Source organism: Melanerpes formicivorus, unplaced genomic scaffold, assembly GCF_026170545.1.
Source record: "Melanerpes formicivorus ecotype bairdi unplaced genomic scaffold, bMelFor1.0.p_v2 SCAF_34, whole genome shotgun sequence".
Lineage (NCBI taxonomy): Eukaryota > Metazoa > Chordata > Aves > Piciformes > Picidae > Melanerpes > Melanerpes formicivorus.
The window spans coordinates 5688913-5713901 of NW_027142386.1; the positions used below are offsets into that span (position 1 = coordinate 5688913).

Here is a 24989-nt window from a genome sequence, read left to right on the forward strand (position 1 = left end):
CCCAGCGCCCATTGCAATTTCCCAGCTCCCGGCATCAGCGCCCAGGGCTCCATCCACTTCCCTGTGCCCGGTGCCAGCTCCCCGCCCCTTCCCCGCCCCCCCCGTGCCGGTGCCGCCCGTTGCCGGCGAGGCGGAGCGGGACAGCTTCGGCAGACGGCACAGCAGCATGTGGCTGTACGCAGCGCTCTTCCTCCTCGTCCTCCTCCTCTCCGTCTTCGTCCTTCTCGTCCGGGTCCTGCTGGACTCGGGGAGGGGACCCAGCCCCTTCGCCACCGATGCCCGCCGCCCGCCCGCCCCGCTCGTCACCGACAAAGCCTTCCGCAGGACCGTGGTCAAGACAGGTACGAGGCTGCCGTGACCCCCGCGCCCCGGCGGGACCCCCCGCACCGATCCCTGCGCTGCGACGGGGGTGGCACTGACCCTCGGGGTGGCATCACCCCCCTGCACGGCATCACCCCCCAGGGCGGTGGTGTCCCCCGAGGCAGCATTCCACCCCCGCTGGGTGGTGTCAACCCCTGGCACAGTGTCACCCACAGGGTGTCACTTCCCCCTGCTGCACATCACCCAGTGAGGTAGTACCACCCCCCTGGGCAGCATCACCCACTAGGGTGCCATCTCCTCTCAGAGGAGTGGCTTTACCTGCCAGAGCAACGTGACCCCGTCCAAGTGGCTTCTCCCACCTGGGTGGCACTACCCAGCAAGGTGGCATCACCCCCCTGGACAGCATTAACTCCCCCGTGGTGGCATCACCTCACTGGGGTGGAATCTCCCCTCAGCACAGCATCACCCCCGGGGCAGGCTGAGCCCCCCCCAGAGCGGCATCTACCCCCTGTGTGGCATTGCACCGCCAGGTGGCATCTCTCCTTGGATGGCATCACCCACCAGGGTGGCATCTCTGCCTAGTGTGACATTGCCCAGGGAGGTGGCATCGTGCCCCAGGTCAGCATCATCTCCCAGGGTGGCATCTCCTCCCCCCTCACACCGCACAGGGAGGTGGCATTGCCCCTCAGGGGGGCATCAACGCTTTGAGGCGGCATCATCCCCCAGCAAATCAAATCTTTGGGGTGGTCACTCCCTGGGTACCATGCCCCTACTCTGGGGGTGCCACCTCCCAGCACTGAGGGTGCCACCTCTCCTCCCCCCGCAGTTTTCTCAGCAGACAAAGTGCCCGCGGGGCTGGACGCCATCGTGATCGGCAGCGGCATCGGGGGGCTGGCAGCTGCCACGCTGCTGGCCAAGGTGGGCAAGAAGGTGCTGGTGCTGGAGCAGCATGGGAAGCTGGGGGGCTGCTGCCACACCTTCACCGAGAAGGGCTTCGAGTTCGACACCGGTATGCCCCCCCTGGCACCCCTGGGCAAAGGGAGGGGGGGGGCTGGGGCACAGGGAAAGGGGAGGGTGCCAGTGGTGGGGACCACACCCAAACCACCCATGGGCACCCAGCAGGGGCAGCCCTGGCACCCACTCCAGGGTTAGCCCAATGCTGCTTCTGCTTGAGCAATGCCACCCACGCCCCTACCCTTGCCCCTAAGCCCTCCTGCTGCCACGATGGCCTGGCAGTGCCACCCAGAGCCTGCCAATTCCCCATAGCCCAGCCCAGATCCTAGAAGCTGCCCCACAGCCTCGGTCTGATCCTATAAATATCTTCATAATCCAGCTCAGGTCCAGCTCAGACCCTACAGATGTCCTCCTAATCCACCTCAGATCCTATAAAGTTCCTCACAACCCAGCCCAGATCCTGCAAAATTCCCTGCCCCTAGCTCAGATCCTCTGCATCTCCCCCACAATCCTTTTTAGAGCCTCCAAATTCCCCCCAAGCCATTTGAGATCCTATACATCCCCCACGATCCCCTTCAGACCCTATACAGCTCCCTGTACCAGGTTTAACCCTGAGAAATTCCCTGGAATCCAGCTCAGAGCCTACAAATTCCCCACCCCCCCCACCCGCCAGGCCAGATCAGGTCCTAACAATTCCTCCAAAACCCAGCTCACCTCCTATAAACTCCCTACAATCCAGCTCAGATCCCCTGATTTCCCCCACAATCCAGTTTAGATCCTGTGAAATTCCCCAAGATCCAGCTCAGATCCCAGAAACTCCCCACCACCCACCTGAGATCCTACAGACTCCCCACGAGGGGCTTCAGATCCCACCAAATTCCCTGTGCCCAGTTTAACTCCTAGAAAGTCCCCAGAACCCACCCCAGGTCCCATCAAATTCCCCACAGTCCAGTTTAGATCCCATAAATTCCCCCCACACCCACCTCAGATCCTATCCATTCCCCACCTCAGCTCCTATACATTCCCCACCTCAGGTCCTACACATTTCCCTGAACCCAGCAGGAATCCCAGAGGATTCCCCACAGTCCATCTCAGATCCCAGGCATTCCCTCATAACCCAGCTCAGACCCTATACAATTCCCTGCAGCCACCTTAATTCCTATCCATTCCCCAGTCCTCCACCTCAGATCCTAGAAATTTCCCTGGATCCAGCTGAAACAACAGAAAATTCCCCAAATCCACCTCAGATCCCACAGACCTCTCCCCAAATCCACCTCAGATCCTACAAGCTTCTCCCCAAATCCACCTCAGATCCTACAAACCTCTCTCCAAATCCACCTCAGATCCCACAGACCTCTCCCCAAATCCACCTCAGATCCTACAAACTTCTCCCTAAGTCCATCTCAGATCCCACAAACCTCTCCCCAAATCCATCTCAGATCCTACAAGCCTCTCCCCAAATCCACCTCAGATCCCACAGACCTCTCCCCAATTCCACCTCAGATCCTACAAACTTCTCCCCAAATCCACCTCAGATCCCACAGACCTCTCCCCAAATCCACCTCAGATCCTACAAGCTTCTCCCTAAGTCCACCTCAGATCCTACAAACCTCTCCCCAAATTCACCTCAGATCCCACAAACCTCTCCCCAAGTCCACCTCAGATCCTACAAACTTCTCCCTAAGTCTACCTCAGATCCCACAAACCTCTCCCTAAATCCACCTCAGATCCCACAAATCTGTCTCCAAATCACCTCAGACCCCACAGACCTCTCCCCAAGCCCACCTCAGATGATCCTGTAGCATTCCCTGCACCTACCTGAGTTCCTATGAATTCCCCACAGTCCAACTCCCATCATGGAAATTTCCCCACATCCAGCTCAGAGCCTACAGATTTCCCCCCAGTCCAGCTCACATCCCCTGAATTGCATTCCCAGCACCCAGCCCAATTCCCACAGGATTGCCCACAGCCCCTCTCAGCTCCCACACATTTCTCCACAACCCCACTCTGAGACCCTCTCAGACTCCCACATCCAGCTCAATCCCTACAAATTCCCTGATCCTGGGAATGCCACTTTAGGGGAACCTCTCCTTCCAGCCAGGCAAAGTCCAGCTCCTCCCACCCTGGGATTGATGATTTACAGGGATGCAGATTGGAAACCTCTCCAAAAACATTCCTCTTTTTTTGATTTGGGAAGACCATCGACCTAATTCCTGAATCCCTAGTTCCCAGATTCCCAATTCCCAGCATTCCCTAACCCACCTCCGTGGTCTCTCTGCTTCTGTCCCACCTCAACCAGGTCTCAGTTCCCCCTCTCCCTGACTCTTTATGGAGCTGCTGGGTTGGGGGTGGGGAAACCAGAGGGGGGGATCCATAAATCCGATCCAAACCCTCAAAATTCCCAATTCCTGGATTCCCAATTCCCGACTTTCCAGTTCCTAGCACTCCCTAACCCGCAGCACTGAGCGCTCCTCTCCCCTCCCACCTCAGCCAGGTGCCACATTTCCCTCTCCCCTCTTTATGGAGCTGCTGGGTTGGGGGTGGGGAAACCAGAGGGGGGATCCATAGATCCTATCCAAACCCTCAAAATTCCCAATTCCTGGATTCCCAAAGTCCCAATTCCCAGCATTCCCTAACCCACCTCTGTGGTCTCTCTGCTTCTGTCCCACCTCAACCAGGTCTCAGTTTCCCCTCTCCCTAACTCTTTATGGAGCTGCTGGGGTTGGGGGTGGGGAAACCAGAGGGGGGGGGGGAGGAGGATCCATAAATCCGATCCAAACCCTCAAAATTCCCAATTCCCGGATTCCCAATTCCCGACTTTCCAGTTCCTAGCACTCCCTAACCCGCAGCACTGAGCGCTCCTCTCCCCTCCCACCTCAGCCAGGTGCCACATTTCCCTCTCCCCTCTTTATGGAGCTGCTGGGTTGGGGGTGGGGAAACCAGAGGGGGGGATCCATAGATCCTATCCAAACCCTCAAAATTCCCAATTCCTGGATTCCCAAAGTCCCAATTCCCAGCATTCCCTAACCCACCTCAGTGGTCTCTCTGCTTCTGTCCCACCTCAACCAGGTCTCAGTTTCCCCTCTCCCTAACTCTTTATGGAGCTGCTGGGGTTGGGGGTGGGGAAACCAGAGGGGGGGATCCATAAATCCGATCCAAACCCTCAAAATTCCCAATTCCTGGATTCCCAATTCCCGAATTCCCAGTTCCCAAATTCCCAATTCCTAGCACTCCCTAACCCGCAGCACTGAGCGCTCCTCTCCCCTCCCACTCAGCCAGGTGCCACATTTCCCTCTCCCCTCTTTATGGAGCTGCTGGGGTTGGGGTTGGGAAAACGGGGGGGGGGGGGGAAGGATCCATAAATCCAATCCAAACCCTCAAAATTCCCAATTCCTGGATTCCCAAATCCCGAATTCCCAGTTCCTAGCACTCCCTAACCCGCAGCACTGAGCGCTCCTCTCCCCTCCCACCTCAGCCAGGTGCCACATCTCCCTCTCCCCTCTTCACGGAGCTGCTGCGCTGGGGTGGGGAAACCAGAGTGGGGGGATCCATACATTCGCCTCAGATCCTCATGGACTGATCCCCAAATGGCTCCGGCAGGGATCCACTACGTGGGGCAGATGCAGGAGGGCTCTCTGTCTCGCCTGATGCTGGACCAGCTGACGGAGGGGCAGCTGGAGTGGAGCCGGCTGCCGGCCGCCCACGACGCCGTGGTGCTGGGGGAGCCCGGGGCCGGCGCCCGAACGTTCCGCATCCATTCCGGGCAGCAGGAATTTTTCCGGTCCCTGAAGGAGCAGTTTCCCGGGGAGGGAGCTGCAATCGATGAGTTCGAGCGGCTGGTGAAGGTCAGCAGGGGGTATGGGCTTAGTTCCTGGAGGCTCCAGACAGGAAATTCCCCACCCAAGGGCACCCCGCGGGCAGGGAGGAGGCAGGGAGGGGGCAGGGAGTGGGCAGGGAGAGGACAGGGAGTGGGCAGGGAGGAGACATGGAGGGGGAAGGGAGAGGGCATTGCACACCCAACCCCCAGCTCCCACCGTGGGAACAAAGGTGCAAACGGGGCTGAAACCTCCCTCTGGTGCCTCAGAGACCTAGGGGTGCAGAATGGTCTGGTTGGAGAAGACCCGAAGGGGATGGAGTCCAACCAGGAGCTGACAGCTACCTGCAGGCAGCTCTTAGACCACTGTGAGCTCCTCACCCCCCCCAGGCGTGGGGGCTCCACCACCTCCCTGGGTAGGGCTTGATGACCCTTTAGGGGAAGAAATTGTTCCTCATGGCCAACCTGAGCCTCCCCTGGGGCAACCTGAGGCCATTGCCTCTCCTCCCATCACTTGTTCCTAGGGAGCAGAGCCCAACCCCCACCTGGCTCCAGCCTCCTCTCAGGAGCTGCAGAGAGCAATGAGCTCTCCCTCAGCCTCCTCTGCTCCAGCCTCAACCCCCCCAGCTGCCTCAGCTGCTCCTCCCCAGCCCTGTTCTCCAGACTCTTCCCCAGCTCTCTTGCCCTTCTCTGGCCCTGCTCCAGCCCTCAAAGCCCTTTTGGCAGTCAGAGCCCAACCCTGATCCCAGGTTTCCAGCTGTGGCCTCCCCCACGCCCAGCAGAAGAGCCAGGAGCTTTCTCTTAGCTTCCCGCAGATGTCTTGGCACATACTGGGAGCTCACAGTGGGATGATGCTCCAGGGGGTCCCAAGCACTATTCACAGACTGCTAATTAGCATTAATTACTCTTAGGAATCACCACAGAGACTGAAAGTTCTCCCCCAGCTCTCCCTTCCCCCCAGCGCCCTGGCAGGTGGTGCTTGGGAGGTGCTGCCAGCTCTGCTGCTCCCGCAGTGCCTTTAGAGGTTCAAAGGCATCTAGGAGCAGCTGGGCTGGTAGTGCACAGCCCCCGTGGAGGGTCCTGAGCCCTGGGTGCCCCCGCAGGGCGTGGACAGGGGCATGATGCTCTTTGGCCTCCTGAAGCTGCTGCCCTGGGCTCTGGTCAGGCTGCTGTGCTGCTCGGGGCTCCTGCCCTGGCTCTTCTCCTTCTGCCAGCTGGCCCCACGCACCGTGAAGGATGTGGTGGATGGACTCACACCCAACCCTGAGCTCAGAGCTGTCCTCAGCTACCTCTTCCCCACCTACGGTAGGTAGCCAGCGGGGGCTGGGTTGAGAGGGACCCTTCAGGAATGCTAAAAGCCCTCCAGTGCCCCTCCCCCCACTTGCTTCTGGGTTTTGGGGTTGGATCTGCTCAGGGTTGAGCTGTTCAGGCTGGAAGAGACCTCTGGAGTCACCATAGTGGGGGGCAAGAGGCTGGGGCCAGACTCTGCTGAGTGGTGCCCAGGGCCAGGCCAAGGGGCAGAAAGTGGCAGCCAGGAGATGCCAGCTGGAGAGGAGGAGAAAGTAGTTTGGTGTGAGGGTGCTGGAGGCCTGGAGCAGGCTGCCCAGAGAGGTTGTGGAGTCTGCTCTGGAGAGCTTCCAACCCCCCCTGGGCACTGTGCCCCTGGGCAAGCTGCTGTGGGAGCCCTGCTGGAGCAGGGGACTTGGTCTGGGTGAGCTCCAGAGCTGCCTTCCCCCCACTCCATGCTGGGATCCAGGGATTCTGGGATGTTGTGTGCATGAGTGCTCTGCCAGCATCCTTGTCCCCAAGCCAGCAGCTGGCTGTCCCCAGGGCCCTGTTGCCTTCAGCTCTCTCCCTCCACACTCTGGAAAGGAAGGAACCTTTCAAGTTAATCCAGACCAGCACCCTGCAGCCAGCAGGGACAGCCCCAGCCACAGCAGGCTGCTCACAGCCCCAGACAACCTGACCTGGGATGCTGCCAGCCTTGGGGCAGCTCCCAGCTCTCTGGGCAGCCTGGGCCAGGCTCTGCCCACCCTCAGTCTCAAACATTTCTCCTTCTCTCAATCTGCCTCTTGGAGCCCAAACCATCCCCCCTTGGCCTGTCCCAACAGGCCCTGCTCTAAACTCTGTCCCCAGCTTTCTGCTCAGCCCTTGAAGGTCTCCTGGAGCCTTCTCTTACCCAGGCTGCACAACCCCAACCCTCTCATCCATCTGCCCTTAAAACCTACTCTGGCACCACCCTGCCCTCACTCTAACCTCTTCACCCTAAACCTTCTCCTTTCTCCCACCCCCCCAGTCCCCAGCTGCTTCCTCATGACCCTCAAGGACTCAGCTGCTTTGGTTGCAAAAGAACCACAGGGGCCACCCACATCCTGCTTCTGGGCACCCATGAGCTGTTCCTCACCCCCATCCCATGCCCCCTCAGACCTCACCCCCACCCCGTGCCCCCTCAGACCTCACCCCCACCCTGTGCCCCCTCAGACCTCACCCCCATCCCATGCCCCCTCAGACCTCACCCCCACCCCGTGCCCCCTCAGACCTCACCCTCACCCAGTGACCCCCCCCAGTTCTCACTCCCATCCCTCCTTCCTCACCCCACCACATGCAGCCAAGGCTCAGTTTGTTACTCATCCTAAGACCTCCATGCTGAGCCCCAAGCCTTGGCATCAGCTCCTGTCTCTCCCTCAGGGGCGATCCCCTCCAGTGCCAGCTTCACCATGCACAGCATCCTGGTCAACCACTTCCTTGATGGTGCCTGGTACCCCAAGGGGGGCTCTGGGGAAATCCCCTTCCACCTGGTCCCTGTCATCCGGAGGAGTGGAGGCGACGTGCTGGGGAGGGCACCGGTGGAGAAGATCCTGCTGGACTCCCAGGGCAGGGCTTGTGGTGAGTGGTGGCACAGGTCACACCCTGGGCTTGCTCTGGCACTGAGAGGCCTCCAGCAACCTTCTCTGGTGAGAGGTGTCCCTGCCCCCATGGCAGGGGTTTGGAGCTGGATGGTCTTCAAGATCCTTCCCAACCCATTCCATGATCTACAACCTGGAGCTGTTCCTCATCTTTTCTCAGCTGTACCCTGAGATAGGCCAAGGGGCAATGGATGGAAACTCCAGCACAGGAGGCTCCACCTCACCATGAGGAGGAACTTCTGCACTGTGATGGTCCCAGAGCCCTGGAGCTGGCTGCCCAGAGAGGTTGGGGAGTCTCCTTCCCTGGAGCCTTCCCAGCCCTGTATGGATGCGCTCCTGGGTGCCCTGTGCTGGATGCTATGCTCCTGCTCTGGGAGGGGATTGGACTGGATGATCCCCAGAGGTCCCTTCCACCCCCTGACCTCCTCTGATCCGTGATCCCCTTCCAGGTGTGAGTGTCAGGAAAGGCCAGGACCTGGTGAACATCTTTGCTCCTGTGATCATTTCGGATGCTGGCATCTTCAACACCTACGAGCGGCTCCTGCCCGCAGAGGCTCAGGCGCTGCCAGGTACAGCATGGCAGCCTTGGGCTGCCCTGGGCACTGCCAGGTACAGCATGGCTGCCTTAGGCTGTGCTGGGCCCTTAACCCCTCCCTGGGCCATGGCCACTTCACACTGGCCTTGCTGCTACTGCAAAATCTCCTGGTGGCCTTGGAAGAGGAATGATTGTGTAGAAGGAGAATGGTTGGGAGGGAATGGGCATGGCTGAATGCTTAGGGACATGGTTGGGTGTTTAGGGGCATGGCTGGGTGTTTAGGGGCATGGTTGGGTGTTTAAAGGCATGGTTGGGTGTTTAGGGGCATGGCTGGGTGTTTAGGGGCATGGTTGGGTGTTTAGGGGCATGGTTGGGTGTTTAAAGGCATGGTTGGGTGTTTAAAGGCATGGTTGGGTGTTTAGGGGCATGGTTGGGTGTTTAGGGGCATGGCTGGGTGTTTAGGGGCATGGTTGGGTGTTTAGGGGCATGGTTGGGTGTTTAAAGGCATGGTTGGGTGTTTAAAGGCATGGTTGGGTGTTTAGGGGCATGGTTGGGTGTTTAGGGGCATGGTTGGGTGGAAAGAGTGTGGTTGGGTTGGAAAGAGCAGGGTTAGGTTGGAGGAAGCAGGGTTGGGTTGGTCGGAGCAGGGTTGGGTTGCAGGGACAGATTTGGGTTGGTTGGAGCAGGGTTGGGTTGGAGGGAGCAGGGTTGGGTTGCAGGGACAGATTTGGGTTGGTTGGAGCAGGGTTGGGTTGGAGGGGGCAGGGTTAGGTTGGAGGGAGCAGGGTTGGGTTGGAGGGAGCAGGGTTGGGTTGGAGGGAGCAGGGTTGGGTTGGAGGGAGCAGGGCTGGGTTGGAGCAAACAGGTTTGGGTTGGAGGGAGCAGGGCTGGGTTGGAGGGAGCAGGGTTGAGTTGGAGGGAGCAGGGCTGGGTTGGAGGGAGCAGGGTTGGCTTGGAGGGAGCAGGGTTGGCTTGGAGGGAGCAGGGTTGGGTTGGAGGGAGCAGGGCTGGGTTGGAGCGAACACGTTTGGGTTGGAGGGAGCAGGGCTGGGTTGGAGGGAGCAGGGCTGGGTTGGAGGGAGCAGGGTTGGGTTGGAGGGAGCAGGGTTGGGTTGGAGCAAACAGGTTTGGGTTGGAGGGAGCAGGGTTGAGTTGGAGGGAGCAGGGTTGGGTTGGAGGGAGCAGGGCTGGGTTGGAGGGAGCAGGGTTGGGTTGGAGGGAGCAGGGCTGGGTTGGAGCAAACAGGTTTGGGTTGGAGGGAGCAGGGTTGGCTTGGAGGGAGCAGGGCTGGGTTGGAGGGAGCAGGGTTGGGTTGGAGGGAGCAGGGCTGGGTTGGAGCGAACACGTTTGGGTTGGAGGGAGCAGGGCTGGGTGGGAATAACCGTGACTAGATGGAAACTTTGTGGCCAGCAGTGGAGTCATGGTGTCCAAGCAGCCGAGGACCCAGGGGCAGACCTCCTCTGAGTCTGGGAAAGTCTGGGGTTTAATAAGCGGGGCAGCAGTGTGGTGTCTGCGGCAGGCGGGCACAGCCCCGCAGGCTCCCCGCTGCCTCATGCCGGCTTTCAGGCCAGACCAGTTGTGCGAGCCGGGAGGGCGCCAGCAGCGGGGCTTCTGCTGGCAGCAGGCCCTCCTGCAGAGCAGCGGGGGCCACACGCAGCCTCCTCTCCGTGCCGCAGGGATCCAGGCTCAGCTGGGCAGAGCTGTGCACGGCCCGGGAGGCTTCACCGTCTTCGTGGGCGTCAGAGGCTCGGGGGAGGAGCTGGGGCTGCAGCCCACCAACTACTTCGTGTACCCAGACAGCGACCTGGACGCGATGTAGGTTGGGGTCGGGCTGGCAGCCGCTTCGTTAAGCGCCAGAGCACCTTGACGGGTTGGGTGCCGCTCGGGGCAGCGCCACCGCTGGGGCCCTGCAAGCCGCCAGGGAGGGGCCGGCAGCGCCCTCCGGCTCCCAGCCTCTCCCCTCCCCGCAGAGCCAAGCGCTACATGGCTGCCCCCCGGGAAGAGGCTGCCAAGAGCGTCCCTCTGCTCTTTGTCACCTGCCCCTCGGCCAAGGACCCCACCTGGGAGAGCAGGCACCCAGGTAACGACTGCAGCCCGGCCGCAGCCGCTCCCGACAGCTCCCGAGGGGCTTCGGTTTGTTTGAAGCCTGCACATGAAAAGGTTCTCCCCTTCGGCAGCCGGGGAGAAAGCTGCTGGGCAGGGTGCTGCTGGAGAGCGTCTGCAGCATGGGGGAGGTGGGAGCAGAGGGCTGGGAACTGGGATGTGAGGGAGCAGAGGGCTGGGAACTGGGATGTGAGGGAGCAGAGAGCTGGGAACTGGGATGTGAGGGAGCAGAGGGCTGGGAACTGGGATGTGAGGGAGCAGAGAGCTGGAACTGGGATGTGAGGGAGCAGAGAGCTGGGAACTGGGATGTGAGGGAACAGAGGGCTGGGAACTGGGATGTGAGGGAGCAGAGGGCTGGGAACTGGGATGTGGGAGCACAGCTGGGAACAGGGATGTGGGGGAGCAGAGGGCTGGGAACTGGGATGTGGGGGAACAGAGAGCTGGGAACTGGGATGTGGGAGCACAGCTGGGAACAGGGATGTGGGGGAGCAGAGGGCTGGGAACAGGGATGTGGGGGAGCAGAGGGATGGGAACAGGGATATGGGACCACAGATGGGAACAGGGATGTGGGGGAGCAGAGGGCTGGGAACTGGGATGTGGGAGCACAGCTGGGAACTGGGATGTGGGGGAGCAGAGGGATGGGAACAGGGATGTGGGGGAGCAGAGGGATGGGAGCAGGGATGTGGGGGAGCAGAGGGCTGGGAACTGGGATGTGGGAGCACAGAGAGATGGGAACTGGGATGTGGGGGAGCAGAGGGCTGGGAACAGGGATGTGGGGGAACAGAGAGCTGGGAACAGGGATGTGAGGGAGCAGAGAGCTGGGAACAGGGATGTGGGGGAGCAGAGGGCTGGGAACAGGGATGTGGGGGAACAGAGAGCTGGGAACAGGGATATGGGACCACAGCTGGGAACAGGGATGTGGGAGCACAGAGAGCTGGGAGCATCCTGGTTGTCTGCATGGGGAGGGTTGGGAGCAGCCTGAGGGTGGGAAGGGGAAGAACCACCCCAGCCCTGTCCTGCCGCAGGTAAATCCACGTTGGCCGTAGTGACCTTCGCCAGGTATGAGTGGTTTGAGGAGTGGAAGGACAAACAGGTCCACAAGAGGGGAGATGATTATGAGAACCTGAAGAAGAGCTTCCAGGACACTGTCATGAGTATTGTCTTCAAGCTCTACCCTCGCATCGAGGACAGGGTGAGCTTCCTGGGGCTGCCAGCTCCTCTCCTGCCTCCTGTCTACCTTGCCCCATCCTGCAAAGGTAGGGTCCTGCAGGGTCTGGGTCTGCTGGACCTGAGGTTCACCACCAATCCAATCCACTGCTGCCACCATGCGTGGTGTGAGGTGGGGGTGGTGCTCCTCCAGGACCAGCTTGGCACCAGAAGTGGCCAGCACCACCCTCCAAAGGTCTGCAAGGGAGCCCCTCTCAGCCTGTGCCCCACAGAGCCAGCTTTGGGGAGCACAGTGAGACACCCCAGGCCACCACACCTGCCCCTGCAGACCACATTTCCCTCTTGTCCCCTGCAGATAGAGTACATCTCCAGTGGGACTCCCCTCACCAGCCAGCACTACCTTGCCAGCCCCAGGGGTGAGTTCTATGGCACTGACCACAACGTGGAGCGCCTGCAAGCCGAGGCCATCGCTGCTGTCCGGCCACAGACAGCTGTCCCCAACCTCTTCCTGACAGGTACCGAGGCCAGCACTGCCTTCTGAGATGGGCACACCTCTGGGGAGGTGTGGAGGGTGCTGAGCTGGGCACAGGGGAGGTGTGGAGGGTCCTGAGCTGAGAGCTGGGGAGGTGTGGAGGGTCCTGAGCTGAGAGCAGGGGAGGTGTGGCGGGTCCTGAGCTGGATGTTGGGGAGGTGTGGAGGGTCCTGAGCTGGGAGCAGGGGAGGTGTGGAGGGTCCTGAGCAGGGTGCTGGGGAAGTGTGGAGGGTCCTGAGCTGAGGACTGGGGAGGTGTGGAGGGTCCTGAGCTGAGCACTGGGGAGGTGTGGAGGGTCCTGAGCTGGGCGCTGGGGAGGTGTGGAGGGTCCTGAGCAGGGTGCTGGGGAGGTGTGGAGGGTCCTGAGCTGAGCACTGGGGAGGTGTGGAGGGTCCTGAGCTGAGAGCAGGGGAGGTGTGGAGGGTCCTGAGCAGGGTGCTGGGGAGGTGTGGAGGGTCCTGAGCTGGGCACTGGGGAGGTGTGGAGGGTCCTGAGCTGGGCACTGGGGAGGTGTGGAGGGTCCTGAGCTGAGAGCTGGGGAGGTGTGGAGGGTCCTGAGCTGGGCACTGGGGAGGTGTGGAGGGTCCTGAGCTGGGAGCTGGGGAGGTGTGGAGGGTCCTGAGCTGAGCACTGGGGAGGTGTGGAGGGTCCTGAGCAGGGTGCTGGGGAGGTGTGGAGGGTCCTGAGCTGGGCACTGGGGAGGTGTGGAGGGTCCTGAGCTGAGCACTGGGGAGGTGTGGAGGGTCCTGAGCTGGGCACTGGGGAGGTGTGGAGGGTCCTGAGCTGGGAGCTGGGGAGGTGTGGAGGGTCCTGAGCTGAGCACTGGGGAGGTGTGGAGGGTCCTGAGCAGGGTGCTGGGGAGGTGTGGAGGGTCCTGAGCTGGGCACTGGGGAGGTGTGGAGGGTCCTGAGCTGGGCACTGGGGAGGTGTGGAGGGTCCTGAGCTGAGAGCTGGGGAGGTGTGGAGGGTCCTGAGCTGGGCACTGGGGAGGTGTGGAGGGTCCTGAGCTGGGAGCTGGGGAGGTGTGGAGGGTCCTGAGCTGAGCACTGGGGAGGTGTGGAGGGTCCTGAGCAGGGTGCTGGGGAGGTGTGGAGGGTCCTGAGCTGAGAGCTGGGGAGGTGTGGAGGGTCCTGAGCTGGGCGCTGGGGAGGTGTGGAGGGTCCTGAGCTGAGAGCAGGGGAGGTGTGGAGGGTCCTGAGCTGAGAGCAGGGGAGGTGTGGAGGGTCCTGAGCTGAGAGCTGGGGAGGTGTGGAGGGTCCTGAGCTGGGCGCTGGGGAGGTGTGGAGGGTCCTGAGCTGAGAGCAGGGGAGGTGTGGAGGGTCCTGAGCTGGGAGCGGGGGAGGTGTGGAGGGTCCTGAGCTGGGCGCTGGGGAGGTGTGGAGGGTCCTGAGCTGGGCACTGGGGAGGTGTGGAGGGTCCTGAGCTGAGAGCAGGGGAGGTGTGGAGGGTCCTGAGCTGGGCACTGGGGAGGTGTGGAGGGTCCTGAGCTGAGTGCTGGGGAGGTGTGGAGGGTCCTGAGCTGGGCGCTGGGGAGCTGCTGCTGTGCCTTGGGGTGACACAAGAGCTGCTGGAGGACAGCAAAGTGCCTGGGGCAGAGTGGCTGAGAACTGCTGAGGGGAGAGGCCCTGGGGGTGCTCCTGCCCGCTGGCCAGGTGGGGATGAGCCAGCAGTGCCCAGGGGGGCAAGGAGGGCAGCAGCAGCCTGACCTGGAGCAGCAGTGGGGTGGGCAGCAGGAGCAGGGCAGGGAGTGTGCCCCTGGGCTGGGCACTGGGGAGGCCACAGCTGGAAGCCTGGGATCAGGGTTGGGCTCTGACTGCCAGAAGGACTTTGAGGGCTGGAGCAGGGCCAGAGAAGGGCAAGAGAGCTGGGGAAGGGTCTGGAGGACAGGGCTGGGGAGGAGCAGCTGAGGCAGCTGGGGGGGTTGAGGCTGGAGCAGAGGAGGCTGAGGGAGAGCTCATTGCTCTCTGCAGCTCCTGAGAGGAGGCTGGAGCCAGGTGGGGGTTGGGCTCTGCTCCCTAGGAACAAGGATGAGAGGAAATGGCCTCAGGGTGCCTCAGGCAAGGTCCAGGCTGGCCATGAGGAACAGTTTCTTAGGAAGGGTTCTCAGACGCTGGCCCAGGCTGCCCAGGGCAGTGGTGCAGTCCCCAGCTCTGGAGGGGTTCCAGGCTGTGGTGCTGAGGGCGGTGGTTCAGTGGCTCAGCAGCAGTGGCTGTGGGCTGTGGGTGAGTGGTTGGCCCTGATAAGCTCCAAGGTCTCTTCCCACCTCAGCAGTTCTGTGAAGCTGCATGGTCCCAGCAGAGGGAGGGAAGGGCAGCTGTGCTGCCCAGCTCTGCCCTGCTGTGCCCAGCTGTGCTGTGTTTTACCTTGGCAGGATGAGACCTTCCCTGCCTGCAGAAGGAAGGGGTCCCACAGGAGGGCTTCCATGAGCCAAGCCCAAGGGCCGGCATGGGGGCAGCTGGAGGGTGGTTGGGTTGGTGGTGTCCAGCAGCACTGCCAGCTGGGGATGCAGGACAGGGGCTGCCCACCCTGGCCAAGGCCACCCTCACCTCCTGCTCTCCTCCAGGGCAGGATCTGTGCCTGGGTGGCTTCATGGGAGCCCTGCAGGGAGCTGTCATCTGTGCCAGCGCCGTCCTGCAGCGCAACCTCTACGTGGACCTGGTGAGGCTCAGCAAGAGCCTGCAGGCCACCAATGCCAAGAAGGTGGCCTGAGGCTGCTGCCCCAGGGGCACCCAGGCACCCCCAGGCACCCCCACTGCATTGCCTGCCACGCAGCACCGAGCCAGAGGATGCCAACCCACCCCCAGCCAGCTTGCCTCGCACCGCGTTCCCCTCGTGCCGCAGCCGTGGCCAGCAGGAGCAACTAAAGCTCTGATCCCCGGCCACGTTTTGGAGGGACTAAAGCTCTCCTCCTGGTGTAGGGAAGAGGAGCTCCAGGATCTGATGTAGGCAGCAGCAGCCAGGAAGGAAATCAAGGCAGCTCCTAAAGCTTCACCTGGGCTCCTAAAGCTCCATTGGGCTCCCAAAGCTTCACCTGGGCTCCTAAAGCTTTACCTGGGATCCCAAAGCTTCACCTGGGCTCCTAAAGCTTCACCTGGAGTCCTAAAGCTTCACCTGGGCTCCCAAAGCTTCACCTGGGCTCCTAAAGCTTCACCTGGAGTCCTAAAGCTTCACCTGGGCTCCCAAAGCTTCACCTGGGCTCCTAAAGCTTCACCTGGGCTCCCAAAGCTTCACCTGGGTTCCCGAAGCTTCACCTGGGCTCCTAAAGCTTTACCTGGGATCCCAAAGCTTCACCTGGGCTCCCAAAGCTTCACCTGGGCTCCCGAAGCTTCACCTGGGCTCCTAAAGCTTTACCTGGGCTCCTGAAGCTTCACCTGGGCTCCTGAAGCTTTACCTGGGCTCCCAAAGCTTCACCTGGGCTCCTAAAGCTTTACCTGGGCTCCCAAAGCTTCACCTGGGCTCCTGAAGCTTCACTTGGAGTCCTAAAGCTTCACCTGGGCTCCCAAAGCTTCACCTGGGCTGCTAAAGCTTCACCTGGGCTCCTAAAGCTTTACCTGGGCTCCCGAAGCTTCACCTGGGCTCCTGAAGCTTCACCTGGGCTCCCAAAGCTTCACCTGGGCTGCTAAAGCTTCACCTGGGCTCCCAAAGCTTCACCTGGGCTCCTGAAGCTTCACCTGGAGTCCTAAAGCTTCACCTGGGCTCCCAAAGCTTCACCTGGGCTGCTAAAGCTTCACCTGGGCTCCCAAAGCTTCACCTGGGCTCCTGAAGCTTCACCAAGTTGCCAAAACCTCACCAGGCTCCTAAAGCTCCATTGAGCTCCTAAAGCTTCACCTGGGCTGCTAAAGCTCCATTGGGCTGCTAAAGCTTCTCCTGGGCTCCTAAAGCTTCTCCTGGGCTCCTAAAGCTTCACTTGGGCTGCTAAAGGTCCATTGGGCTCCCAAAACTTCATCTGGGCTCCTAAAGCTTCACCTGGGCTGCTAAAGCTCCATTGGGCTCCTAAAGCTTCTCCTGGGCTCCTAAAGCTTCTCCTGGGCTCCTAAAGCTCCATTGGGCTCCTAAAGCTCTATTGGCCTCCTAAAGCTTCACCAGATTCCCAAAGCTTCAGCAGACTGCCAATGATTCACCAGGCTCCTAAACCTCCATCAGGTTCCTAAGCTCCATCAGGCTCCTAAAGCTCCACCAGACTCCCAAAGGCTTACCAGACTCTTAGAGCTCCACTGGGCTGCTGAAGCTCCACATGGGGCATGGCAGTCCCAAGGGGTGCAGCAGCAGCAGCAGCTCCAGCAGCTCCCCATGCCCAGCCCTGTCCAAGCAGCCCTGGGCAGTTGTGGTGGAGCCCCAGCAGGGGCTGGCTGGGCAATGGCCATCCAGACCCCTGGGAGAATCACTCCAAGCTCACTCCCATCACTGAGCTTCCACCAAGGTGCCCAGGAGGTGCCCATGGAGGTGATCCAGCAGGAGGGAAGCAGCTCCTGGTCCTGCAGGGTGTGGAGCAAGTGTCTTGTTCTGGCACCCCATGGGGATTGAGCCAGGCCTGAAGCTCCCCAGGGGCAGAGGACCTTGGTCACTGCCTGGTGCTTGCCAAGCCCTGGCAGGGGTAGGGTGCAGCCCTCAGCACATCTCGGTGCCCAGGGACGTGTGGAGGTGCTGGGAACCCCCTGCAGCCAGCAGGCCAAAGCTGATTCCTGCCAGGACAGCCTGGGAGGGTGACCAAAGCCTTCTCCAAGTGGGGAGGAAACTTCTGAGAGCAGCAAGCAATAAAAGGACCTCGTGAGTCGTTGCCTCGGGGTGCAGAACACTGTGGGGTCAGGGCACCACGGGAGGCTGCTCTGGGCCATGCTGAGGGGGGAGGGGGAGGGGAAGGGGAAGGGGAGGGGGGGAGGGCAGGGGGAAGAGGAAGGGGAAGGGGAGGGGAGGGGAGGAGGGGGGGCAGCTGAGACCTGTCCTTGTGTTACCTGAGGGCTGGAACTGCATCAGCTCTGGCTCTGGGGAGGGAGGAGTGCAGAAGGGTCAGGAATGATCAACTGAAGAAAGGTTTCAGGTGGGAAAGACCTTTAGGCTCAGCCAGCCCAGCCCTGAGCCCAGCCCTGAGCCCAGCCCTGAGCCCAGCCCCCCCAGGGCACCACCCCCCCATGGCCCTCAGCACCACAGCTCCAGGGCTCTGGAACCCCTCCAGGGCTGGGGACTGCACCACTGCCCTGGGCAGCCTGGGACAGGCCTGGACAAACCTTCCCAGGAGGAAATTGTTCCTCATGGCCAACCTGAGCCTCCCCTGGGGCACCTTGAGGCCATTGCCTCTCCTCCCATCACTTGTTCCTAGGGAGCAGAGCCCAACCCCCACCTGGCTCCAGCCTCCTCTCAGGAGCTGCAGAGAGCAATGAGCTCTCCCTCAGCCTCCTCTGCCCCAGCCTCATCCCCCCAGCTGCCTCAGCTGCTCCTCCCCAGCCCTGCTCTCCAGACCCTTCCCCAGCTCTCTTGCCCTTCTCTGGCCCTGCTCCAGCCCTCAAAGTCCTTCTGGCAGTCAGAGCCCAACCCTGAGCCCAGGCTTCCAGCTGTGGCCTCCCCAGTGCCCAGCCCAGGGGCACACTCCCTGCCCTGCTCCTGCTGCCCACCCCACTGCTGCTCCAGGCCAGGCTGCTGCTGCCCTCCTTGCCCCCCCTGGGCACTCCCTGGCTCCTCTCCAGCTGCTGGCACCCAGCACCCCCAGGGTCTTTCTCACAGGGCAGCTGGGGAGCCCTGGTGGGTAGCAGCAGCTGGCAGGAGCAGGCAGGGTGAGGCCATGAGGAGCTCCTGGGGAGGCTGAAGGAGCTGCTCCCTGCATGGGCAGCAGGAATGCCCTGGCTTCTGGTGGAACCAGGGCTCAGACGGGGGAGGAGGGCAGAAGGATGCTCCTGGCACTTCCCACCATGGCAGCACTTCCCTCCTCCAGCCCTCTCCAACCCCCCACCAGCCCCTCAGAGGAAAATCCTCTTTGTCACCTCCCCACATGTGCCCTGTGAGCCCTGGGCAGGATGGTGCCAGCCAGGCCCTCCAGCAGCAAGCCATAGTCCTCTCTACCCTCTGACCCTCCCCAGCCTCCAGAGGAGGCTTCAGGACCTCCCCTGTGGGGACAGGCTGGGAGGGTTGGGGCTGTTCAGCCTGGAGAAGAGAAGGCTCCAGGGAGACCTCAGAGCAGCCTTCCAGTACTTGAAGGGCCCCAGGAGAGCTGATTGACAGCTGCCTGAACATGAGCCAGCAGTGTGCCCAGGTGGCCAAGAGGGCCAATGGCATCCTGGCCTGCATCAGGAACAGTGTGGCCAGCAGGAGCAGGGAGGTCATTGTGCCCTGTGCTCAGCACTGGTTAGGCCACACCTTGAGTCCTGTGTCCAGTTCTGGGCCCCTCAGTTTCAGAAGGACATTGAGAGACTTGAAGGTGTCCAGAGAAGGGCAACAAGGCTGGGGAGAGGCCTGGAGCACAGCCCTGTGAGGAGAGGCTGAGGGAGCTGGGGTTGCTTAGCCTGGAGAAGAGGAGGCTCAGGGGAGACCTCATTGCTCTCTACAACTACCTGAAGGGAGGTTGTAGCCAGGAAGGGGTTGGTCTCTTCTCCCAGGCAATGAGCACCAGAACAAGAGGACACAGTCTCAAGCTGTGCCAGGGGAAGTTTAGGCTGGAGGTGAGGAGAAAGTTCTTCCCAGAGAGAGTTGTTAGCCATTGGGATGTGCTGCCCAGGGAGGTGGAGTCCCCATCCCTGGAGGTGTTCAAGAGGGGATTGGATGTGGCACTTGGTGCCATGGTCTAGTCATGAGGTCTGTGGTGCCAGGTTGGACTTGATGATCCTCGAGGTCTCTTCCAACCTTGGTGATTCTGTGATACTGTGAGAGCTGGGGAGGGACTCTGGACAAGGGCTGGGAGTGCCAGGCTGAGGGACAATGGCTTTGAGCTGGGAGAGGGGAGACTGAGAGTGGAGATGAGGAAGAAATTGTTGAGAGTGAGGGTGGGGAGAGCCTGGCACAGGCTGCCCAGGGAGGCTGTGGCTGCCTCCTGCCTGGAGGTGCTCCAGGCCAGGCTGGATGAGGCCCTGAGCAGCCTGGGCTGGTGGGAGGGGTCCCTGCCCAGGGCAGGGGGTTGGAGCTGGCTGAGCTTTGAGCTCCCTTCCCACCCAACCCATTCCATGAGCCCAGGAAATGCTGTCCCAGCAATTCCTCCTCCACACCACTCAGCTGCAGATGAATTGCTGCCAGCTGTCTCCAGACCCCTGGTGGTGCCCGGGGGGCACAGCCAGCTGCTGGGGTAGGGCTGGAGGAAGCCCAGCTGGGAACTGGGGTTGGACTGGGAGTGAGGTTGAGCCCTCAGGTGGTTCCCCAGCAGGGAGGGGGGAGGAGAGAAACTGAGTCAGCAGGAAGGATCGGATCAGTGACCCAGGAATGTGGCAGCGGGAGGGCACCCAGCTGGCACCCTGAGCCCTGGCACCAGGCAGACCACACCTGAGAGCAGCCAGCCCTGCCTCACTTCCTCCTGCTGCGGGGCTGGGCAGCTCTGCAGGGCCTGCTGGCAGCTGGGGCTGGTGCCCTGCACCCAGACAGTGCTCTGGGCACAGTCTGCTGCCCCTACCTGCTGTGCTGGGGGCCTCTGGGCACCTCTGCAGGGCACTGCAGCTTGCTTGCAGGCCAGGTCCTGAGCGAGGGTTGGCCACTGGTGGGGGTTTGCAGAGGGAGAGGGCAGGAGATGCCCTCCTGGTCCCAGGAAGTCTCCACCACTGCCCCAACCAGCATGGCCCAGCAGGGGGAATGTGCCCTGAGAGCTCCACTGCCCCTCCAGGGCCTTCCCCAGTGCTCCACCCCTGCAGGAGAGGCCAAACCACCCAGCAGGAGGGAGGAAGCTTCAGCTCCTGGGCTGCCCCTGGGCTGGGAATCTCCCAGGGGACTCTTCAGGATGCAGCTGACCACGGGGGGGAGGGAAGCAGCCTCTGGAGACCTGCAGGGAGCAGAGGAGGAGAGCAGGGAACCCAAACTCTGCTGGCAAAGCTGAACTGCAGTGGCTCAGAGAGGAAGAGGATGGAGCTGGAGCAGCCATGGGGGGCTGCAGGGCTTGGGAGTGGGAGGGGCTGTAGGCTTGGCCTGGGGGTCTGCAGCTCCCCATGGAGCCCCCAGGAGCTTTTGGCTTGCCCTGGAGATGGCCAGAAGGGACCAAGCAGAGCTGGGGGGCTCAGAGAACCACAGAGCTGGCAGGGCTGGAAGGGTCCTCAAGGCTCAGCTAGCCCCAACCCCCTGCCATGGGCAGGGACACCTCACACCACAGCAGGTTGCTCACAGCCACCTCCAGCCTGGCTGCAAACACCTCCAGGCAGGAGGCTTCCACCACCTCCCTGGGCAGCCTGTGCCAGGCTCTCACCACCCTCCTGGGGAACAACTTCTTCCTCACAGCCAATCTGCATCTCCCCACTTCTAGTTCTGCTCCACCCCCCCCAGCCCTATCCCTCCCTGGCACCCTCAACAGTCCCTCCCCAGCTTTCCTGGAGCCCCCTGCAGACCCTGGGAGGCCACAATGAGCTCTCCTCTCCAGCCTGCACAGCCCCAGCTCTCTCTCTGTCCCCACAGGAGCGTGCCTGGGGCAGAGACTGCCCCCACAGGCTGCTGGGGGCAGCCTTTGCTGAGGGGGGGGCTGTGGGGTGTGAGGGTGTGGAGCCCCCTGAACCAGCTGGACCTCAGCCCACCCTGATGCTGCAGCCCAGGCCCAGGGGAGCCCCCAGATCACCACAGCTGGCCCAGAGAGTTGGGGACACCCTGGCCCAGCCAGCCCTGCCCTCCTGCTCTGCCTTCAGCAGCAGCTCTGGATCCAGGCTCCTGCAGGGTCTGCTGGGGGTGCTGTGGGGTGGGGAGCAGCAGCTGGCCCTCAGCCTGGGGACCCTCATCAGCTTCCACTGCCAGGCCAGGAGACCCCCTGAGGCCTGCAAGGAGCTGCCCTGCTTCAGCACCAACCTGCTGCAGGAGGCCTTCCCTTGCCCAGTGCCCATGGCAGGGGAGGCTGAAGGAGCCTGAGAGCTGCAGGAGAGCTCAAGGGGCTAAGAGCAGCAGCCTGGCTGCAGGGAGTCCCCTGCCACGCATGGAGAAATCATGGAGCCCCAGACTGGCTTGGGTGGGAAGGAACCTCCCAGGCTCATCCAGACCAGCACCCTGCAGCCAGCAGGGACAGCCCCAGGCAGAGCAGGCTGCTCACAGCCCCAACCAGCCTGAGCTGGGATGGTGCCAGCCTTGGGGCAGCTCCCAGCTCTCTGGGCAGCCTGGGCCAGGCTCTCCCCACCCTCAGTGCCAAACATTTCTCCTTCTCTCCACTCTCAATGTGTCTCTTGGAGCCCAAACCATCCCCCCTTGGCCTGTCCCAACAGGCCCTGCTCTAAACTCTGTCCCCAGCTTTCTGCTCAGCCCTTGAAGGTCTCCTGGAGCCTTCTCTTCCCCAGGCTGCACAACCCCAACCCTCTCAGCCTGGCCTCAGCAGGACCCTGGCTGTGCTGAGGGCTCCAGAGCTGCCCCAGCAGTGCAGGGGAGGCCTCAGCAGAGCACAGCAGAGGGGCAGAATCCTCTCCCTCACATTCTGAGCACAGCTGAAGCCCAGCCTGGAGCTCCACCCAGGAGGTGCTGAGGAGGGCTCAGAGCAGAGACCCTCTGCAGGGCACAGAGGTCTGAAGGGGCAGCAGCACCCCGAGGCCATGGCTGCCCACAGCCCTGCAGGGTGACTCCAAGCTGCTTCTCCCTTTGCCTGGGGCCTGCAGAGAGGTGCTGGAGGCTCCATCCCTCTGGACACTCAAGGTCAGACTGGAGGTGGCCCTGGGCAGCCTGCTGCAGCTGGAGGTGTCCCTGCTGCAGCTGGAGGTGTCCCTGCTGCCTGCAAGGTGACCCTGGAGGGTCCCTCTCGACCTGCTGCACTCTGTGACTTTGTGACTCTCTGCCCCAAAGCAGCTGCAGCCTCACCCCCCCCGGGGCTCCTCTCATCTCCACCAGCCCCCAGGGCTCACAGAGGTGGAGCTGCCCTGGGCTGCTGCCCAGCCCGAGGAGCACAGGGCTGCAGGAGCTGCTTCCTGCTCAGGCTCTTTGCTGCTGCTGCTAATTGCCAGGCAGCCCCTGGGTGAGGCAGGAGCCAGGCAGAGGATGTGGCAGGATTTGCCCAGCAGCTCCTGGAGCTCACTCTGGGAGCTTCCCTCTCCCTGCAGAGGGGAGGGCAGGATGTGCTGGGGGACCTCAGGCACCTGGCCCCAGCTCTGCTCCTCCTGGCTCAGCTTTGGTGCCAGTGTGAGACCAAGGCAAAGCTCAGCTGTGGCTGAGCAGCTGCAGAGCAGAGCCTGGGGACAGCTGAGGGCTGTGGCAGTGGTGCCAGAGGAGGCTGGAGGGGCCCCAGGGCTGATGATTTCTCCTCAGGTGTGCCCAGGCTCATGCTGTGCCCACGCCCTAAGCTCACAGATTAACCTCCACACATTAAAGCTGCTCCACTCCACCCCAGGAGCTTTGCCACCAACCCTTGGCCCTGCCAGTCCATGCCAGGAGCAGGCAGTGCCTGCAGGCTGGGGGTTGGTATTTTTGTTCTGCTCCTGGACTTTGACTCCCACAGCAGCTTGCCCAGGGGCACAGTGCCCAGGGGGGGTTTGGAAGCTCTCCAGAGCAGACTCCACAACCTCTCTGGGCAGCCTGCTCCAGGCCTCCAGCACCCTCACACCAAACTACTTTCTCCTCCTCTCCAGCTGGCATCTCCTGGCTGCCACTTTCTGCCCCTTGCCCCTTGCCCTGTCCCTGGGCACCACTCAGCAGAGTCTGGCCCCAGCCTCTTGCCCCCCCCAGCTCCTTCAGCTCTTGCTGAGCATTGCTCAGCTGCCCTCTGGGGCTGCTCTTCTGCAGGCTCTCAGCCCCAGGGCTCTCAGCCTTTGCTGCTGCCAGAGCTGCTCCAGGCCCCTCAGCAGCTTCCCAGCCTGCCCTGGACTCTCCCCAGCCCTTCCCAGGCTCTGCAAGTGGGGAGCCCAGAGCTGGAGCCAGGAGTGCAGCTGTGGCCTCCCCAGGGCAGGGCAGAGGGGCAGGAGAGCCTCCCTTGCCCTGCTGCCCACACTCTCCTCCCTGCCCCCCAGGACACCCCTGAGGCCTTCTTGGCCCCCAGGGCACACTGCTGGCTCCTGGGCACCTTCTTGTCCCCCAGCCCTCCCAGCTCCTTCTCCTGGAGCTGCTTCCCAGCAGGTTCCCCCTCAGCTGTGCTGCTGCAGGAGGTTGTTGCTGCCCAGGGGCAGGATCCTGCCCTTGCCCTGCTTGAACCTCCTGAGGTTCCTCTCCCCCAGCCCTGCAGCCTGCCCAGGGCTCCCTGGGTGCCAGCACAGCCTGGGGGTTGTCTCTTCTCAGTCACCCACAGCCCAGCTGCCACAAGCCTTGCACTCTGCTTGAAGGCCAGGCCCCCACCCAGGGGGCCAGAGCTGCTCAGGAGGAAGCTGCCAGCCCCAGGGGGCTGTGCTGCAGCAGTCTGGAACCCCCCTGGCTGAGCCCTGTCTGGGCCCCATCCGGCCCCAAGGCTCTGAGCTCAGCCCCAGGCCCTGCTGGGCTTTGCTCAAAGCAGGTTTAGCTCAGCCCTCCAGGGAGTGAAGTGCAGGCAGGTTTCAAAGGGGACCGTGAGCAGAAGCCCCCCAGAGGGGATGGAAGCCCCCAGACTCTTTGTGGAAGTCCATTTATTGACCACACATCAAACCCCAACCCCAAAGCCAAAGCAGGAGCAGAGTTTGCTCTTCAAAGCAGTTCCCTGCAGCAGGACCCAGAGCCCTCCCTGGCTGAAGGCCATGGGGAGGCCCATGGCTGCCCCCCACCTGCAGCCCCCCAGCAGCCAAAGGGAGCATGGGGTGAGGAACCAGCCTGCTCCAGCCCCCCAAGGACCATGGGGTGAGGAACCAGCCTGCTCCATCCCCCCCAAGGACCATGGGGGTGAGGAACCAGCCTGCTCCATCCCCCAAGGACCATGGGGTGAGGAACCAGCCTGCTCCAGCCCCCCAGGGACCATGGGGGTGAGGAACCAGCCTGCTCCATCCCCCAAGGACCATGGGGTGAGGAACCAGCCTGCTCCATCCCCCAAGGACCATGGGGTGAGGAACCAGCCTGCTCCATCCCCCAAGGACCATGGGGGTGAGGAACCAGCCTGCTCCATCCCCCCCAGGGACCATGGGGGTGAGGAACCAGCCTGCTCCACCCCCCCCAGGGACCATGGGGGTGAGGAACCAGCCTGCTCCATCCCCCCCAGGGACCATGGGGGTGAGGAACCAGCCTGCTCCATCCCCCCCCAGGGACCATGGGGGTGAGGAACCAGCCTGCTCCAGCCCCCCAGGGCTGCTTCTGGGATCCTGCTGCCCTCCCCCTGCTGCTGGCACCCCAGGGGTGGTTTTCAGCCCAGCTCAGAGTGAGAGGTTCAGAGCAAGACAGCAAAGCAGGCAGGGGATGGAGACAAACCCCAAACCCTTGCTAGATCATCCTTCAGTCACACCCCAGGCAGGGGAACAGCAGAGGCACTCCAAGGCAAGCCTCGAGCAAGCAGCTCAGGAGCAGAGGGCAGCTTGGGAGCATGGGGGTGGGGAGGTGGTGTTGCTGTCATTGCCTTCCCCAAACCCCAACCCTCCAACCCCAACCCCCAAACTCCAAACCCCCCCCCCCAACCCCTGCCCCCCC

At 62.2% G+C, this 24989-nt stretch overlaps 1 protein-coding gene and 1 long non-coding RNA gene across 2 annotated transcripts; one reads left to right on the forward strand and one right to left on the reverse strand.

The window, feature by feature from the left end:
* Positions 1-121: 121 nt before the first annotated feature.
* On the forward strand, positions 122-17110 carry RETSAT (retinol saturase). The gene is made up of 11 exons (XM_068156573.1): positions 122-341; positions 1148-1330; positions 4876-5120; positions 6193-6394; positions 7778-7975; positions 8445-8564; positions 10207-10345; positions 10501-10610; positions 11659-11825; positions 12156-12315; positions 14896-17110. The coding sequence occupies exons 1-11, from the start codon at positions 167-169 to the stop codon at positions 15039-15041; spliced, it is 1845 nt and encodes a 614-aa protein (XP_068012674.1). The 5' UTR covers positions 122-166; the 3' UTR covers positions 15042-17110.
* A 6877-nt stretch (positions 17111-23987) lies between these two features.
* Positions 23988-24971, reverse strand: LOC137450297 (uncharacterized). The gene is made up of 2 exons (XR_010989559.1): positions 24226-24971; positions 23988-24185 (listed from the first exon to the last, which is right to left on the reverse strand). It is a non-coding gene; the product is annotated as an uncharacterized lncRNA (long non-coding RNA).
* Positions 24972-24989: the final 18 nt, after the last annotated feature.

What these genes read in the sequence shown, in the direction of transcription:
- RETSAT (XM_068156573.1), top strand. Translation starts at nt 167, where the DNA reads ATGTGGCTGTACGCAGCGCTCTTCCTCCTCGTCCTCCTCCTCTCCGTC. An exon ending in GGGCTTCGAGTTCGACACCG is followed by an intron (nt 1,331 to 4,875) that starts GTATGCCCCCCC and finishes TGGCTCCGGCAG; the next exon opens with GGATCCACTACGTGGGGCAG. An exon ending in GACAGCGACCTGGACGCGAT is followed by an intron (nt 10,346 to 10,500) that starts GTAGGTTGGGGT and finishes CCCTCCCCGCAG; the next exon opens with AGCCAAGCGCTACATGGCTG.